Genomic DNA, 18,870 nt, shown 5'->3' on the forward strand with positions numbered 1-18,870 from the left:
AAAACAGACCCACAACTTAAAATATCAAAGTTGGATTTATTCAACTGTACAAAAACAGTTATTTTAAATTAAAAACAGCAATTATGCATTCACATAAGCAGCATATATACATCATGTATGGTAGTGTCCTGGGATGGACGTTATATTCCACTTCTGATGCCAGATTGTTTCTATTCTGCCTCTTTTAATATAAAACAGCATACCCAGTGGAATATTTAAATGTAATAACCACAGTTTAAAATGTATTCCTGACTTTCATTAAGGAACAAGACCAGCTCTGACGATTGCTGACCACATTCACTTCTCAAAGGATAAAGTCTTATTCAGACAGAAAATAAGAATCCTCTAATCCTGGCATCTTCATGTTTCTGAAGATGATTTACACCCTTGTTACCAGAGAGCAGCAGCCGGTAATGGCAGTGTGTAGTAGTCACATGTCAAGTTCATATGTCTGCAGTGCTGAATTCTTCTTAATTTTCTGGTTTCGAGTCGACTTCAGCTGAGGTGAGATGTTGCCGTGTATACTCCCAGATGAGCAGGGCAGCGCTTACATGCACATTGAGGGAACGGGTGACCCCTTGTTGAGGGATCTCCACACACACATCAAACATTTGGAGTAAATTGGCCGGGATACCTTCTCGTTCATTGCTGTAAGAAAAGAGGAAACACAATATACTGTAGAATGCTAGTACAGTATATAAGTATCAGGAAAAATTAGCCGTGAATGTCTGGACTGTCCAACAGAGTTCGTATATTCAATTTCTTTGAAGTAATCATACTTTTTTTTTAAATAAGCCGATTGGATCACCGGTGAGATATACATGAGATTATGTTAAAATGTATAAAGTGTTAATTGCTGAGTTTTAGAGCTGATCTGGGTATATTGTTATCTTTTGACAGAATTTCCACAAAATGTAAGTGTTTTAGGTCTTTATGCTAAGCTAGGCTAACCAGACCGTGGATCTAGCTACATATGAATCATATTGTCATGTGAGTGGTATCTATGTGTTCTTATCTGTTGTATTCTACAATCAGAAAAAGCAATGAATAAAGCGAATTCCCCAAAATAGTTATCCATTCCTTTAAAATGTGATTCTCATCAAAGAGAAAATATAATTCAAATGCATAGAATAAACACCACTGAAATACAGACTAAGCTCAACAGAAGCGTACATAGCTTGTTTTCTCAATAGCAGAGGACAGAACATATTTCTAAAACAAATAAATTGCACTGCAGGATTTACATTGGAATGTACATCCAATCGGCGATAAGGCAACACTGACTTCCTGACATCTGTATAAAACATCAGACCATCTGTATTCTTAGTTTAACCTTGATGTGTAATATAAATATTTGTTCTGGCCTTTACTTGCTGTTATGAGGCTACCCAGCTGATCTAATTTAAGAACTTTGAACATGAGCGGCCAACTTAACTTCCATCATAATTCTCACAATTATGTGGAATGGGCTTTTCATTCAGATGACTCATGAGCTCAGTAACATTCTGTAATCAACTGAGTATACAGTGCGATCCAGCAATATAAGGCCATGCAAAGCAATGAGTTTGTCGTTAAAGAGTCCACAGAGGGTGGCACAGAGTAAAAAAAGCACGATTTGATGAGCTACATTTATAGTGAGTGCATCCGGGTGAGATAATAGCGACCTGGAGAGAGATTAGAGCCGGGCGATGCTGTGCTGGGGAGAGCACAGCTGGGAGAGAGCACTCCAGATTGAGCTCACACATGGGGAGTTTAAACTAACAGCACCACTCAGACCTCTGAGTGAACAGGGTAAAACAAAACATCAACCTACACAGACCTGATGCATATTCATGTCTCTCTCTCTACCTGTATATTTAGTAGGGAGAGTAAATCATGATTCTGACGCAAACTGCAGCAGTATACAATTACAGTTCGCTCATGAGTAGCTACAAATGGTTTCACAAGAGTAATTCTTGTGTCCTAACTCATGAAAGCCAAAGGGCAGCATTGTGACTCAAACTACCCTAGATAATGTTTTTTTTTCTCTGCTGATGTCATCACACTGCTTGGGCTGGTTTGTGTAAATGTATTTCCCCTGTTCTCCCTCAGGGAGAGCCAATTACAGTCCAGCATGCCCTGACAGGTACACCACGGAGAGGAGAGGCGCTGGCCCCCCCCCAGGGAAACACAATAAAGCGTTGAGATAACATTAAACAGCCTCGTCAGCTCACATCTTTATCAGTGTGAGTCACAAAGGGCCTGGGAAGACAGAAGGCTGCATGCATTTATGCACAACTGGCTGTGTGCAGGTTATCACATTGATGGAAACATTCAGATTTAACACTTTCATACCCCAGGAGTAGCAGAGTCTTCTCAGGGAACTGGTAGTCCTGGAGGCTCTGGCTGTTGGCCGTCTGCTCCACTCCGACAATACAGTACCCCTCACTCTTCTTCACCTGCAGGAAGTCAGTGAGCTCCAGTGGCTTTACCTGATGCACAGAAAAAAAGGGTTTTATTGCCTATGTTACCGAGTAAATAGGTGAAGGCATTGGCATTTAAAAACAGATGTGTTCATTTTTTTCCCATTCGTTTTGATGAATAAATGCACCCGTTTCCCTTGAGATTCAAGTTTAAGTTTTTTCATTAAGATGTTCTTCTCCCTGCTCCTTTCCACCATGGGCTACAACAACAAAACAAATATGTGTAAAGTGTACATGTTTTTGTTTTAAAATAACTGCCATGTGTGGAATAAACAAATAAATAAATAAATATGTTGAACTTTAGGGTCATCTTTGGTCATACTAAACTAGATCCATAAATCTGAAAATTGGGGATAAAAGAAAAATCCTGGGTTAAGCTCAAGTGAAAGGAGCATGTTGCATGCGCCTCGTTGAATGTTTTTAAAATGAACAAGAAATGCTCTTTATTATCACCAAGGTGCACATTAATGTTTTGGCTTTAGCATCCATCCTTTCTGTGCACATCCATCTTTTCTGCTTTGACTAAGATCATTTAAATGCTGAGCCATCCGGTGAAACTCACATTTCTCAGCTCACAGGTCCACTGGGGATCTGTCTTAAAAGACAGAGTGGTAATCCTGATCACTGGAGTGAAATGTGAGATGGCACTTTACCTCTAACAATGGAAGCCAAAGCTCAGAGGAGACGCTCAGGGCCTGAAAGTTCTTGTCACTGACGTGGCGGAGGTTATCCAGAACCAGAGTGCTCGCACCGAAGATCTCACAGGTCCTGCAAAGACCTTGAGCAACACAAAAGAAACACATGCATTACTGTAACATCCATCTACTTTGCCTAAATTCTAAAGTGCCTTCAGTAAAGGGGCCTTTTCTTTCTTTTCTCACATAATCTGTGGCAGTCATGACTTAGCAAAAATGGCTGTGATCATGGACACAGACTGATGTACAAAACCAACACCTGTAATAGCAATTGAGAGCCCAATTTCAATTACACCGTTTACAGAACGGCCAAGCTTACAGTATGTTCCTGCTCAAATCATGAAGTATCAATATTGGATTTAAAAATGGGTCTTTTCCTTAATAAACAAATTGTGATTGATTCAGGCCCTTATCATCAGAGACAAAAGCATCGGAGTACACTTGAGGAGAACATAAAACAGGAGTGTCTGATTAAAGCTGGGCACACCCTGTCTAATCTCTGATAAGAAGGCTCTATTCATTGGTTAGAGCTGAGCTGTGTTTGATATCTTTGCACAGATCATCATCCTGATCTGAAACCAAACAAAATCCTGTGATGTTTGTTCTCCACAATCAGTTCACATTTTATATCATTCCTGCTAAAGAAGGAGTATTGTAAAATGGTAGGAGTGTAATTTGTCATGCTGCTCCTGACCTCCTAAATTGGTGGGCTTGTCGATAAGTGAGGCTACCACCAGCAGGGCGCCATGCTGTTTGCCCACTCGAGCAGCCCTCTGCTGGGGAACCAGCTGGAGTTCAGGCTCCTGCTCCTGGATCCCCAGCCTCCAGGGAGTGATCTTCTTCTGCACCTCGGCCCAGCGCTCCTCCTTATTCTCCTCGCCTGGGGGAAACAACACCACGATAGCTCAAACAGAATCGAGGTTAGATTAAAGTATGTTGTGTCAGGTGGTCCTGTGGCTTGTGATAGGTGCCACTCACTGTACCTTTGTCTTGCTGGATCCAGTCTCCAGGCTGGAGCTGACTCAGGTCAGGAGCAGGATTTCTCAAAAGAGAAGATGTACTTTCATTAAAACATGAGAGCTTCTCAAACTTCCAGAGGGGAATCCACTCATCATCAGCCAACTCCGACAGACTGGGGAATGTGAGGAATATTGTCTAGGGAAAGCAACACAAAAATAGAAAATGTTATAAAAACATCTGAATGTATTTTAGAAGGGTTCATCTGTTCAGAAGAAACATACTAGCCCACCTCCACACTGTAATCCCTGATAGGGTGAAAGGCACCGAAGAAGAAGTGCTCCTGAATCCTCGTCCAATTCTTGTTGGCATTCCTAAATGGTGACACAGCAAATTCTTTAGCACATTTACAACAAAATGTTTCTGATTGTCTTAGGTGTTTTGCTCTCACCCAGTGCTCTGCATGGCCTCAGCCTGGTTCAGACAGGCCTTGATCACAGTGGACAGCCCTCCCCAAACTGCCTCTGCCCGGACCCCCACCAGGCTCCACACCCTCTTCAGGGCCAGTAATGCATACAGGCGCACGCTGAAGTTATGGTTGAAACACCACTGCAGGATGATGTCCAGTGCTTTACGCAAATGTGTATCCTAAAACACAGAAACAGAGATCTTGTAGATACACAGAAAAAGTTGCAATATAAATTGTGAGTGGGGAAAAAGATCACTGGCTTTACCTCATCCTCAAGAGTGGGAATGATGACATTTAAATGTACCAGGACTGACAGGAAGGTGCAGATGCTTGTCTTGGTCTTTTCGTGATCCTGTACAGAAAACAAATAAATATATTCTATAAAGAACAAATGGACGCACCTGATATTACGATGTAGTATTGCACTACTGACACCAAATGTAACTGCACATAGTTGGCATATTTATTAAATTAGCCGCGTTCACACCGGAGTACTTTTCCCACAATAGTTCACCAGAACTACAATATATTTGCGTTCACACCAAAAAGCCCCAGGAACTAAATTAGTTCATGAGAACCTTTTTACCCCCTTTTCAGTCCCTGCTAGAGAGCAGGTACTTTCGTGGGAGAAAAAGGTTCCTATGTCTGATTGGCTGGGCGGATTGCAAACCACGCAGTAGAAGCCAGTCCCTAACTTCGGGGACTTCCGGCCGGGGATTTTGGGCGGCAGTATACGCCGTGAAGTTGTTTGCAGCCTGCCAGTAAACCCAAAGCAGAAGAAGAAGTGACGTCAGCGGCTTCATTTGCCTAATCCACCCCCAGGGACTTATTCCGGTGTGAACGCGATCTGTACTTAGTTTATGAGAACTAAAGAGTTCCTATGAACTAAAGTGGGAAAAGTACTGCGGTGTGAACGCGCCTATTGTTACTTTATCCTTTAGTCTATTTAGTTCATTGTATTTTTCTCTCCTTGTGTCTCACAATTCGTCATATTTTATGTGTACGGATTCTTTTTTTTATATTTATAACTAAACAATACTGCAATACAGTAATAGGAATGGGTGTCTGAGCAGAACCAAGGGAAGATATATTGTTTCTCCGTTTACCAACAAATGTGGAACTATGAATATAAAGAAAAAAGTATTTAAGGAATCAGTAAATAATTGTATATTTATCTCATAACACATCAGTTTCTGGTCTTCAGAGTGGGAGCTCACCCTGTTGAAGCAGACCCAAAAGCTATCCATGTGTTGTGGATAGCGGACGAGGATCAAAATCATCATCCACTCGATCAGGTACTTGACAGAGGCATGGTTACTGCAGAATCCAGCTTCAAACACATGGTGCAGCAAAGTGGCAACAAACTCCTACACACACACACACACACACACACACACACACACACACACACACACACACACACACACACACACACACACACACACACACACACACACACACACACACACACACACACACACACACACACACACACACACACACACACACACACACACACACACACACACACACACACACACACACACACACACACACACACACACACACACACACACACACACACACACACACACACACACACACACACACACACACACACACACACACACACACACACACACACACACACACACACACACACACACACACACACACACACACACACACACACACACACACACACACACACACACACACACACACTTTCTGAGTGGTTATTTCCTGTGAGATTGTTAGTGTGAGTGTAATTGTCTTACCTCTCTGAGTTTGGGCAGCAACAGCAGCATTGTTTGCCATGCTCGGTTTTTAACACGATGTTGCAGGGAGTTGCTATAGTAACGTACTTTTGACTTCGATATGTCATTATCCTGGGGAAATGGGACGGGGGAGATAATGGAAAACTGTTGTTTAATTTGCTGTAATGGATATACATGCAAAATCATATCGCAAAACTTATCTGTTGCTATAGTATTATTTGTTGACATAGTAAACACTGTAGAAACAGATACATCTCATTGAGGATCAGACATGTATTTTTAGGGTGCAATATAAAAATGTCATGATCAACATATCTAAGATGAAAAAAAAGCTAAGGATAGAGGGTGTCGTTTTTCTCATACTGATATTCTGAACAATCTGTGCTGTTGTATTTGCTGTAAAGTCTCTCTACTGTAGGCTATTTTTATTATATGTACAGCACTTTGGCTCGACCAAAAATCGTTTATAAATGTGCTATATAAATAAAACTTGATTTGATGTAAAATGTAGATACATGGGAAATAGATCCTTGGAACTATTCTTAGGGCTTAGGTGATATTGTTTGTTATATTATATATTGTATATCATATAATTTCGTGATATTATAAATTCGGATTCTTTTCAAATGAATGATTTCAAGCAAAGTACAGATAGAGGGAGGTTCACTTTTTTATGTTGATGAGTTGAGCATCAATTACATTATTTATATGACTTTGCATTCACTTTCTGTATCATAAAATGTTGATATGAAAGATAAAAATAAATATTATTTGACACTCAATTCGACTGCATGACACAACCTAAACTGATCTACATCTTACCTTTTTTAACAAATCCATAACTAGTTCCTCCATCAGTCTTTCGTGTTGCTGATTAGAGGAATCCAGGCGGCTGAGGAAAGCCAGTACACATGTGCGGGGCAACTGATCATCTCTGTTATCACTGGAAAATTCAAAAAAGCAATGGCTTAAGTGTGAAAACATCCACACACCAACAGAGACATCTAGTGGCACAATCTTAAATCACAGCCATAAAAGCCTACATTTCCACAAACTGCCATCAAAGGGAACTGAAGCTCACCTTGTAACTGCAACATTGGCAGAACACTCTTCACCGAGTTGCTCCACATACGTTTGCACATCCTGGATGAGACTTTAAAAGAGAGCATGAGGAAATAATTAAAAAAGTCCCGACAAACAATTGTGCAAATCAGAGAAAAGTTGTAAAAGTTACCGTTGATCTCTCCTGAAAACTGGTCCGTAGACACAAGCCTCACTGATTATATTGATGTGGCTGAACACAGAAGAAAACCCGGTGTGGCTGCTGCCTCCGCCTGTGGGCAGCCACGTGTGACAGCAGTGCTGAATCAGCACACCGAACACTCCGCTCTTTGACTGGGACAGCTCCATCAGCTCACTGGCTATCTAAAAACCAATATATATGCATGTATTATAGAAAAATGTATGTTGAAATCAGGGTTCATACACTTTTTCACCAATGATTTTCAATGACTTTTCCATGACCTTTACCTAATTTTCCATGACCAAAAAAATTACTCTTTCTCAGCGGTACGACTGAAAATGGTTTATTTTAACATGGCATATGAAACATGTTGTGCCTATCTAAAACAAATCATATATTAGGCTTACTAACTTCTACACGCTAAAGCAACTAAAATCTATAGGTTACTTACGTAACCCCAGTCTCAGAGTAACATGAAGTGAGATGTCTCACTATGGGATGCGCCTCATCGCGGAGCAAACAGAAGCATCAATCTCATTACGCCAATCCTGATTGGCTGGTGATCTTGACGTCAGCGTCAGGGAATTCACCCCCTTGTAGCTTGCGCCACAACGCATGCGTCATTCAAAATAAGCACCTCTTCTCGCTTCACCATAGCAAGGAGGGCCGTCTGGTGAGACATCTCACTTCATGTTACTCGGAGTCCTGGGGTTACGTAAGTAACCTATAGTTCTCATTCATAACACTCCGTTCGATGTCTCACTATGGGAAATTGTAGCACCCATATTGCCAGACGAGCTTATCTCGAAAATCACTAAACCAACCAGAACTTTAACAGGTAGAGCTCTGACTCAACCAGGTGCCCAGCACTGCTTGAGTCACACTGGGAGTAGAACGTCCAGACTGTTGAGAGGTGGACAAAAGTGAGCGGCGAGGACCAGCTCGCCGCTGCACCAATGTCTTGGATGGGAGACATCCTGGACAGAGCCCAGGATGCAGCCAGACCCTGAGTCGAAAGAGCTCGCGGACCCGAGGGTGCCTTCGAACTCTGACTCGTATGGGCCCCAAAGCAATAGCTTCCACAAGACAGTGGGAGAGCTGTTGCTTAGTAACAGGCTTGCCCTTATAAGGGTTAGCCCAGGACACAAGGGGTTTGGTCATTATGACGAAGCACCCTTGATCTGTCCCTGTACGTGCGTAAAGCACGGGCTGGACACGGCAAATCCGGCCGCTGTTCCCCGGAGGAATACAGTGGCGGGGAGGATGCCTCAATGTCAAATATGGTACCTGAACCAACCGCCTTAAGATAAAGTCAGGGTTGGGCTTCAACCACACTCTGTTTGCCCTGGGGCGAACCGAGTGCATGAAGACTGTACAGATAACGCATGAGTGCCACTGGCTCGCTTTGCAGCTGCCAGGGTCAGCTTCATGTCACACTGTATTCAGATTGTACCACTCACAGGCCAGGCCCATAGAGCCAAGCGCTCTGGGTGTGGCGTTGCTCTCTCACTCTGGCCAGAGTTGGAGGTATCAGAGCCAGGGGTGGGAACGCGTACAGAAGGCCCGGGGGCCAATCGTGCGCGAGTGCATCCACGCCTAACGGTGCATTTAGATCACGCATCGAAAAGAACAGCTGACACTGAGCGTTGTCTTTCGATGCGAACAGATCCACCGCGGCTCTGCCGTAACGCACCCACAGCTGGCTCACAACCCTTGGATGTAAAGTCCAGTCTGCATAAAGTGGTGCACCTCTGGACAGTAGATCTGCCCCGAGGTTCATCACTCCCGGTACGTGCATCGCTCTCAGAGAGAGGAGACGTCTGCCGCTCCATAGGATCAGTTTGCGCGCCAGTGTGTGTAACTGGAGAGAACGCAAGCCCCCTTGGCGGTTAATATACGATATTGTGGTCGTATTGTCTGTCCTCACGAGGACGTGATGTCCCCTGAGGAAAGGCAGAAAGCTCCAGGTAATTTATGTGCCCCCGCTGGAGGTCTCTGCTCCCCCTCACCGGGCGACCTTCATAAATACCTCCCCAACCTGTCAGACATGCGTCCGTGGTGACCACTTTCCGTGAAAGGACAGCACCCATAGGCACACCTCGTACTAGAAAAGTCGGGTGCAGCCAGTGGCGCAGTGCCATTACGCATTTCACAGTAACCATGGCGCACAGGGTTTAGTTTTAGGGCGGCCACCCAGGGCTGAAACTCCCTCATGTGTAAGCGTCCCAGTCGTACGACCAGGATGGCTGACGCCATGAGCCCCAGCAATCGCAGGCATGTTCTGAAGAGAACATGTTTGCGCAGCTGGAAAAGAGCGAGACAAGCTCTGAAAGCTTTCACTCTTTCCGCTGACAAGCGAGCTGAAAAGGGCACCGAGTTCAGGCGTAAACCCAGGAAGAGTATAGTCTGCGCGGGGCACAACATGCTCTTCTCTGTGTTTATTATGAAACCCAGGTTGAGCAGGTGCTTTATGAGGACATTTGTCTGCGTAACAGCCTCCTGCTCCGACTGTGCGAGAAGCAGCCAGTCGTGGGTAATTGGGTTCAGTCTGTGGACAGTTAAGCTTGTCCGGCTACTGTAGAGATATGCTCTGAAGCGAGAAGAGGTGTTTGAATGACGCATGCGTCGTGGCGCAAGCTACTTATAATGGGTGGATTCCCTGACGCTGACGTCAAGATCACCAGCCAATCAGGATTGGCGTAATGAGATTGATGCTTCTGTTTGCTCCGCGATGAGGCGCATCCCATAGTGAGACATCGAACGGAGTGTTATGAATGAGAACTCTCACCAGCAAAATACCTCGTCAGTTAAATGCCATTTTACGTTTCATTACTATACGACACAGTATTTATTATCGTTATAGTATTACTATTTCGGCGATTAGATAAAATATAAATTATATTTGATGCAACTTTAGTCACATTTCCATGACTTTTCCAAAACTTTGGGAAAAATATTGTTTTCCATAACTTTTCCGGGGCCTGGAATTAGCATTTTGAATTTCCATGACTTTTCCAGGTTTTGAATGACCGTAAGAACCCTGTGAAATACAATTGAAATCAAGACACTTTCTTTCCAAGTTAACCAGCGTGATTTTGATCACCTGTTTCAAGGTGCACAGGAGAGTCGGAGCAGAAGTGTGTGTCAGCTCGAGCAGTTTATGGTGGAAGGCCATGGAGATGAAGCCTTTCAGGGCCGGCCAGAAGTCATGGGCGTTAGTGCTCAGGCCTTGAACCAGATCCCAGCTCAGATTCACAGCCTCTACACACTGGGCCTCCTCATCTAGCAGTAACTGGGATCAAAACACAAGCAAACCAGACATTAAAACAGATATTACCTTATGATATGTAAGGGAATACATCAAATAATTGGGTATGAGGTTTCTAAAAGTTGTTTGGTACTCTATTTATGTAAATACACTGAGGACATTATTGCAAGTGACAAATATTTGATCAAAATTCTGCTAATATCTAGCAGGAAAGCTATCACTAGGAATTGGGGTAAGGAAGCACCACCAACGAAAAACCAATGGGTAACAATTGTGGAAGAAATCTTTTTGATGGAAAAACTGACTTATAAATTGAGATTGCAAGAAACACAACTCAACAGAAAGTGGGGAAAATTGACTCTATACAAGACTCAAAACAAAAGACATTGACTGGAACAATAGCTAATAGATACATGTATCTTCAAGAATATACCGGTAATAACATGAAGACATATCCCTAGCCTTTTATTTTTATTTTGTATTGCCTTGCTGGCCTTTTGTTACATGATTGTAATGTTGTTGTAACCAGCATGTTATTGCCATGCATAATGTGACAATAAAGATTTAAATTACAAAAAAAAAGAAAATATATTACCTTAGTTTTTGAGGTAAATTCTTCACATTATAAGTGCAAGGAATCTCTTGTTATAGCCCGAACACGCCATTTCAATTGTTTACATTTCACCTAAATGCATCTGAGACTCACTTGTGGCAGCACGGTCTCCATAAAGGTGAGCGCAGGCAGCACCAGGTCACTGGGCAGCAGAGCCAGGGCCTCCACGCTGCAGCCCAGAGCAGCCTGGAGTGTCTCGGACGCTCTGGAAACTTCTATGGAGTCAGTAATCACAACAGCCTTAATCAGGAAGCTCAGACAAATCCACTGGTCCCGCAAAAAACTGGCAGCAATGCGTCCCCAGTCCTGCAGCAGATGACCCTGCAACGCTCCATCACTGAAGGAAACAAGAGATTGTACCTTATGCTATGCTGTTGCGTGTACTGTATATGATATTCAATCCCAATATCCTCTTATTTGATGCCGTTCTTTAATTTATTTTAAGGTTTACCGTGTACTCTAAGCAGATTTTCACTGACCTCGAGCAGTCTCCTGTCTGTGGTTTTTGCAGCCATTGATTGAAGTTTCCCAGCGAGGACTGGCGTTGGCAGGAAGTGGACACTGGACTGTAGAAGTAGTCGTTCAGTGATTTCAGTGCAGAAATGGTCTCTGATTGCATGTCGATCACTTCCTGCTCCCCGAGACCACACACTGTAGCCAGGGATGCCATAGCAACTGCTCGTCCCACCTGGTTGGCCACAGAATTGATCTGGCAGTGTGGAAAAAATTAAGAGTTAAAAGATTCTGCAACAAAACAGATGTATTACATTCTTGCCTGAGCATTGTACCTGCTGGTGTGGCTCTTGCAGGACCTTGAGGCAGTTCTTGATGAGTTTAGGGAAATAGTTCTGCTGAATGTTACTGTGGTGCTGTGGTGTAGACTTGTACATGACCACCAGCTGCCTCAGGACACACAGATACAGCTCTGCCCGCTCCACGTCAACCAGCTGGGAGGGAAACAGAACATATAAATGGCAGCGCTAGCCGATAGGGGAATATGTGCTTGTTGGAGTGACAGTGAATTATTTGACTCGCTGTTTACCTCTTGCAGCTCCCCCAGCAGCCTCCTCAGGATAAACTCCTGGATTGGGTCAACAAGTTTAAAAATGAGCCTCTCCATGGCAAGCATTACGTTATCCACTGTGAAAAAGAGCAAGAGTTAATCAATTAATCTCTGAACCCCAACCCACAAACATTCTACTTAAAGCAATTTAATAACATTTAAAAATGGGACATATTTTGCATATTATCTGGATCATTCTTGTATTTTAGGTTTTTAAATGTGTTCTAATAGCTACATTACAATGAATGCATGCAAGCTGGGTTTCAACTGATGTGATACTAAATACTAAATCCAGAGTATTCAATCTTAAGTTATTTAATCAATGCATAAATGGACAAGTATTGCCCTTTAAGCTGACCCCAGTGTAAGATTCAAGAAAAACAAGTCACCCCAAAGAGCAAGGATCCCTCAATTCCTGAAATAATTATGTTACTTTAAATGTCAGAAGGCACAAAGATGCGTTTTTGACTGAGAACAAAAAAGAATGTACCACATTTAAGTTAGCTTAACCAATAAATAAATGCTTACGAGTTTGAAAGAATATTGTGATATTAAATCCCAATAGAGCACCAAGTGAATGTTAGTTGTAAGAATAGGTGTTACAGTTATTCCCTGCAGGAACACACCTACCCATCTACTATCCCTACTGAATATGGGTGGATTTGACTGCTATAACAGTTGATCAGTATGGTCAATACAAACCTTGCTCCTCTCCAGCTTCCTGACAGCTCGGTGTTCCTCCCAGCTGGAACAGTCTGAGCAGGAGCTGCAGACTCTTGTCGCTCTTACGCAGAGGCAGGTACATATTGGTGCTGACTCTGCTCAGGGTGTCGAGCAGCGGAGACAGTAATGACTCCAGAGTGTTACCGAACTCTGCTCCAAGTTGATTTCTCTCCAAGTCTACGCACAGCAAAATGGCCCTGGCCAACTTATCAGCCTCTCTGAAGTCTGGTAACCTCTCAGTGTGACCTGAGGAGAGGGAAGGTACTTCAACCAACATGTCTACAAAAAGAAAATCCTTCCCTTTTCTATCATACCTCTGAATTACCTGTGCTAGCTGGTACGCGGAGATAGGTGTGCATCTCGCTTTGAACGTAGTCTCTTACAGTTTCTTTCTTTGTAGCAGCACCAGTGCAATCTCCACCCATAAGCCTGGGCTTGAAACTGCATTCATTGTCCAACAGCCAGGTGCATGTCTACAGCCACAAATATATAGGGTAGCAAAAAGACTGACATTTATTTGTTACCACATATTAAGTCAAATGTTCCTTCAAACGTCTCTGCTACAGCTTACCTGATTCCACATTTGAGTCCCTCTACACAGCGACTCATCGGCACGAAAATGTGTCAGGAAACTAAAAACATCATCGAGGGTCACTGCGCTCTGAAACAACATATTTTAATGATGCAGCTCACTAACTTTAAAGCTGTATATGAAAGCAGAAGTTGTACAAAACAACAGAATCACCTTACGATGCAAAACAACGGCCCTAAGGTGGGTTCAGTGTTTGGTTTAGCATTATGCACAAATATTTGAGCCTTGACTTACCACTTCTGTGAGACAGAGGGCGCTATTCAGCAGGAAGCACTGAGCAGCACCTCTCAGCAGAACCTGATGAGTGATCATAGTGCTGTGCAGAACCTCCCTGTAAAACAGAGCAGATTAAATTAGCTTCCATATCAACCACAACCAGCTCGGACTCACTTTGACTAACAATAATCATGATGACAGACCTGAGAGCAGTGAGCCCGTCGACCCCCAGCATTGGACTTGGGGGCAGTTTGGATATCGCCTGGGAGAGGAAGAGGAGGGGTGCTGCACACCAGTGCTTTGTGCAAAGTTGCTGAATCATCTGCAGAAAAATACGACCTACAAAACAAACACAATGGTCAGAGGAGGACAGGCATTTTAACCATGGGAAGTGTGAATGAGCTATGTAAACATGGGCCGTTTCTCAATCAAGAGTAAAACTGCTGCAGAGCAACTATTTCAAGTATACTAAGTCATCGAGTGGCGCCGAAGGACTGTTCAAATGCATGTTAAATGCCCAGCATTCTGCGCCACTCTGTGACGTAGTATACTTGAAATAGTCGCTCTGCAGCATGTGTACTCGCGATTGAGAAATGGCCATGTATTCTCTGCGGCTTCTGTTTTACCTCTATGTTCTGAAGGTAGGCTGCTGAAGAAGGTGACCATGAAGATTTGAAGTTTAGCCCCGATCTCAGGACAATCCCCTACACCTTGCCCAAGTGACCTACATGTGGATATAAAGCGGGTTAATGAGGCCTTAATAACACAGTAATTCCTACTTTCATTTATTGGCTTGGTGTTTTTATCTTTAAACCCTCACCTTTGGAAGAGTGACGTTTCAGATAGAACATTCATAAAAGGGCCAACGATGAACTGAGGAGCACAGCAACAGCAGAGGACACGTTTAACAAAAAATGATTTCAGTGAAGTTGAATGAATAAGCCTAAATGACATTAAAAAAGTGTGTCTGAGCCTGTACCTGAGAAAAGGCCAAAGCAAAGGCTGGCTGCTGGAGGACCTGCAGCTCGAGCAGATGAAACACTCCCTCTCTCATCAATGATTTGTTCTCGCTGTGGAACATCCGCTGGTACACACACAGCAGCCAGGACGGGTGGAAGAAGCCCTGATCTGAAACTGCATCACAGACAAACCACTGACAACAGGCACAAACTACAAGATATTCTGATGATCCTGCATCAGATAGAATGAGGAACAACATCTGAACGTCTTGTTAAATCGCATTATTTTCTGATCCAAGCTAAATAGAACTCCCATATCAATATATGTTTATCTTTTTGTGTCTTTCGGTAGACATTCCAAGTACCCAAATGTATGTGCACAAGCAGTGAAAAAGGGAGGTTTTCATAATACAACTCTTTAACAACAGCTGCATCACAACATCCAAACCATCAAGAGATGCTCGAAATTAAAAATTAAAATGAAATACAATTATTGAGAAGAGGTAGATAAGATCTAAATAAATCAAACTGGATCAAACCTTGATTATTATTCACTGTTGTTTGGATCAACGTGTCTATTCTGTTTAGAACTGGCCGGACAACATGAATCTGTAGAGGAAACAGAGAAAGGCAATATTTCAAAGTTGTTTTGATGACACCTGAATTGGCAGTGAAAAAAGACTCATGTGGGATTTTGTACCTGATTTTCCTCCAGGGTCTCCATCACCAGTGCATAATCCTCCCAGAACTCTCTGAGCAACTTGCTCCTGTTAGAGGCCCATTTGAACAAGATGTCTTCTGCAACCAATTCAAAAACAGTAAGAAAACAACCCAAAAATCCCTATATATTGTTAAAGCAAATCTGAGACGTTTACCTTCCTCTGGTGGATACAGAGGACAGTCCTCCCTCTTCTCCTCTGACAGGGCCACGCACATTTTTAGCAGGTACAACGCCCTCTTACGTGACACGCTATCTCTGTGTGTCAGTCCATCCTGGACCATCCTCCAAAACTGGAAGGACAGACGAGGATCGGGATCACAGGAGCAAGAGGCAGGGAGGCTGTGCGGTTTCAGCAGGTGGTCTGATAGGGCGGTGAAACACAGCAGTGCCCGCTCTGTTACCACAGGTGTGCGGTCAGAGGAGTGCCAGCTGCTCAGATCATCCACGATCACTTTAAGGATGCTGGATAGCCTTTCACCGCTGCAGCACTTCAGGACAGTTAAGAGAAGCCTGACTGTGATTTTAGAAACCAGTGCATCAGGGAGTGTTTTGATGCAGGACAGAGCAGATGACAGGATGGTGAGTGTGAGCTTTTCATCTGCTGACAGAGAAGGTATTAAAGCAGCCATGACTTCACTGGCAACCTCCACATTGAGTCTTCCCGGATCCTCCTCCTCTGACGGCTGGAGCGACTGCAGCACAGACAGAGCCACCTGCCCCGGCACCGCCCGGTCGCACAGCGGGAAACAGACACTCAGGAGTCGGCAGGCAGCAGCGGTGCTCTCCCTGCAGCGCGTACCTTCACCTGCTTCTGCTGATATTTTACAGAGAAGAGGTAAACACCTGGTCAAAACCAACGAGTCGATTTTATCCTTGATAGATGTAACTTTCGCAGCTGAAAAATGAGTATTGTCGGTTTCTATGAGGAGTGGTCCGAGTCCTTCTATGAAAGCTGTCAGCGCCTCCACTCGCTCCGTCCCCGGCCATGAGTCACTCTGCCAGCTCAGAGACTCAAACAATATGTCGTAGTCAGGAGAGCTGGACAAAACCGCGTTAATTAAAACGGAATTCATTGTAGAGGGCTGCTGAACTGCCTGGAACATGCGAGCTAAAGATAACCCGCAACCGGCTTTCTCACAGCTCCCATGAGCGACACGTTTTTACCATGGTTTTTACCCTACGGAATGTAAACTTCCGCAAACGTCACTTAAAACTCTCGCGAGAGGTGAGTGACATTAAAGCAGTGGTTCTCAAACTTTTTCTGTCATTCCCCACTTTGAACAGGTGGGCCTTTTCAAGTCCCATCTGTTCCTCATCGCTCCAATAAAATGGTAGGCCAAGCTTAAAATGGTCAAATGTATCATTCTATAACAGGGGTCTCCAACCTTTTTTAGGATGAGAGCTAAGTTGTAAGCTACTTTTACTCTTTTTTGTTGTTGCAGTGTATATATTTAGCACATTTTAACATTATTATATGCTTACCTTTAACCTTTGTGTGCTGTTTGGGTCTGTGGGACTCGTTTTTAGTGTTTACTAAAAGATAATGTATTCAATGTAATTATTTTAACCTGCTTTATTTGGGGGTGGACTTCACATCCAGAGGTGTCCGGGGGCATGCACCAGATTTTATTTTAATGTTGCAGTTAAATGCATCAATCTGGTGCACTTTGAGTACAAAATGAATTTATGGATACAGCTCTCAACACTCATGAAAGGGAGCTGTATACCTTTCAATAATCCAAACATCTTTAGAATATGATCACAACCAACAACAAATCATTTAAACTTGTGTATTTGTATCTTATGTTACCTATAGCATTCTTTCTTTTTTATCTATACATATTTTACTAATCACTCCCCTTTTAAAAGGTCCCATGTCATGGCCATTTCTACTGATCACATTTCCATTGTTGAGGTCTACTAGAATCAGTACTCGAGTTGAGGGGGGATGAGGGGGGATGGCATCCCCCCTGAAATAAAAACGGTCAAAATCATCCCACTTCTAAAACTGCCATTCCCCCTTTCCATCCATTATGTAATTTTATCAATGAACGTGGCACTGGTATTACTGCTATTTCAACATTAATTTTGCGCATTTTGAGTAAAATACTGTGGGCGAGGGAGCACGCACACACGCAATGACATTTTCACGTCACTGACGCTATACTATGCGAGTGCCCTAGAGGGCGCCAGAGCACCGTGATGCGCCTGTTTGATCGATGCCAGAAGCGCAGGTAACGGTCATCACAATGGCCAAGCGACCAGGAGGACAACGCGATCTGAGGGACTTCATATTTAAAAATAACATTTCAGGTAAGTCAAGAGTCAGTAATCTTAGCCATTACTCATTACTTTAGTCACCAAAGGTGGAATCTATGGACATAAGCAGCAATAACAACTTAGTTTGGAGTTATACGTTTTTCTCTCGTGTTAGCTAGCTGGTAAGACTCAAAACTGTTGATGAAATGATACCACCAGCACCAGAAGAGCTGAAACCCCTCCTTCAAGCATTGAACACTTTGGTCATCTCCACAGCTGAGTGTGAACGTGGGTTTAGTCAGATGAACATTTTAACCACAACTTGAAGCTCCCTAGAGGTAAAAAGCACGTCAGCCTTGCTTTTCATCAAGTGTGTTGGCCCTCCACTGAACAAGTTCAGAACTTCAGACCAGATGTATATGTCAAGACTTGGCTTCAAAGCCATTGCTTAGCTAACAATCCGAAAGCAAGAGCCAGACAAATTGAGACCAAAAAGCATGATTATGAAAATCTTTGGAAACTTCTATGAGATGGGGGAGAGTGGAGTAGGCAGCCATTGACAACATTGGTCCTATTTTGTATTATCTGTATAATCTTTTAATATATTTTCATATTTTGTAAACAATTTCAATTTGCACTTAATGCCCTGTTAAAAAAAGTAACATTGGGAATGTTAACATAAAATATTTGTATTTGAACTGCAATAAAATGATGACGAATCAATATTTTTCAAATTGTTTTCCTCAAATATTTCATGAAGTGTTTAATTTACATAATGATTTAATTACGATAAAAATGTAACCCTTTAGATACCAGTTTTGATCGTATATCAGTAACTGCTTTTTTGAAAAA

At 43.1% G+C, this 18,870-nt stretch overlaps 1 protein-coding gene across 2 annotated transcripts; it reads right to left on the reverse strand.

Annotated features, from left to right (window-relative positions):
- Positions 1–16: 16 nt before the first annotated feature.
- tarbp1 (TAR (HIV-1) RNA binding protein 1) lies at positions 17–16,917 on the reverse strand. Of its 2 annotated transcripts, XM_034101444.1 has the most exons (29): positions 15,914–16,917; positions 15,739–15,836; positions 15,578–15,647; positions 15,059–15,213; positions 14,900–14,952; positions 14,706–14,803; positions 14,283–14,418; positions 14,098–14,194; positions 13,843–13,932; positions 13,597–13,744; positions 13,251–13,517; positions 12,528–12,625; positions 12,274–12,432; positions 11,965–12,194; positions 11,579–11,822; positions 10,708–10,896; positions 7,596–7,786; positions 7,443–7,514; positions 7,184–7,304; positions 6,362–6,472; positions 5,801–5,950; positions 4,849–4,935; positions 4,566–4,762; positions 4,407–4,488; positions 4,141–4,312; positions 3,852–4,037; positions 3,116–3,240; positions 2,335–2,471; positions 17–648 (listed from the first exon to the last, which is right to left on the reverse strand). In XM_034101444.1, the coding sequence occupies exons 1-29, from the start codon at positions 16,860–16,862 to the stop codon at positions 471–473; spliced, it is 4,890 nt and encodes a 1,629-aa protein (XP_033957335.1). In that variant the 5' UTR covers positions 16,863–16,917; the 3' UTR covers positions 17–470. The 2 variants fall into 2 exon arrangements, with proteins under 2 accessions (XP_033957335.1, XP_071061785.1); XM_071205684.1 differs by lacking the exon at positions 5,801–5,950.
- Between the last annotated feature and the right edge of the window lie 1,953 nt (positions 16,918–18,870).

Source organism: Pseudochaenichthys georgianus, chromosome 15 (assembly GCF_902827115.2).
Source record: "Pseudochaenichthys georgianus chromosome 15, fPseGeo1.2, whole genome shotgun sequence".
In the NCBI taxonomy this organism is placed as follows: domain Eukaryota; kingdom Metazoa; phylum Chordata; class Actinopteri; order Perciformes; family Channichthyidae; genus Pseudochaenichthys; species Pseudochaenichthys georgianus.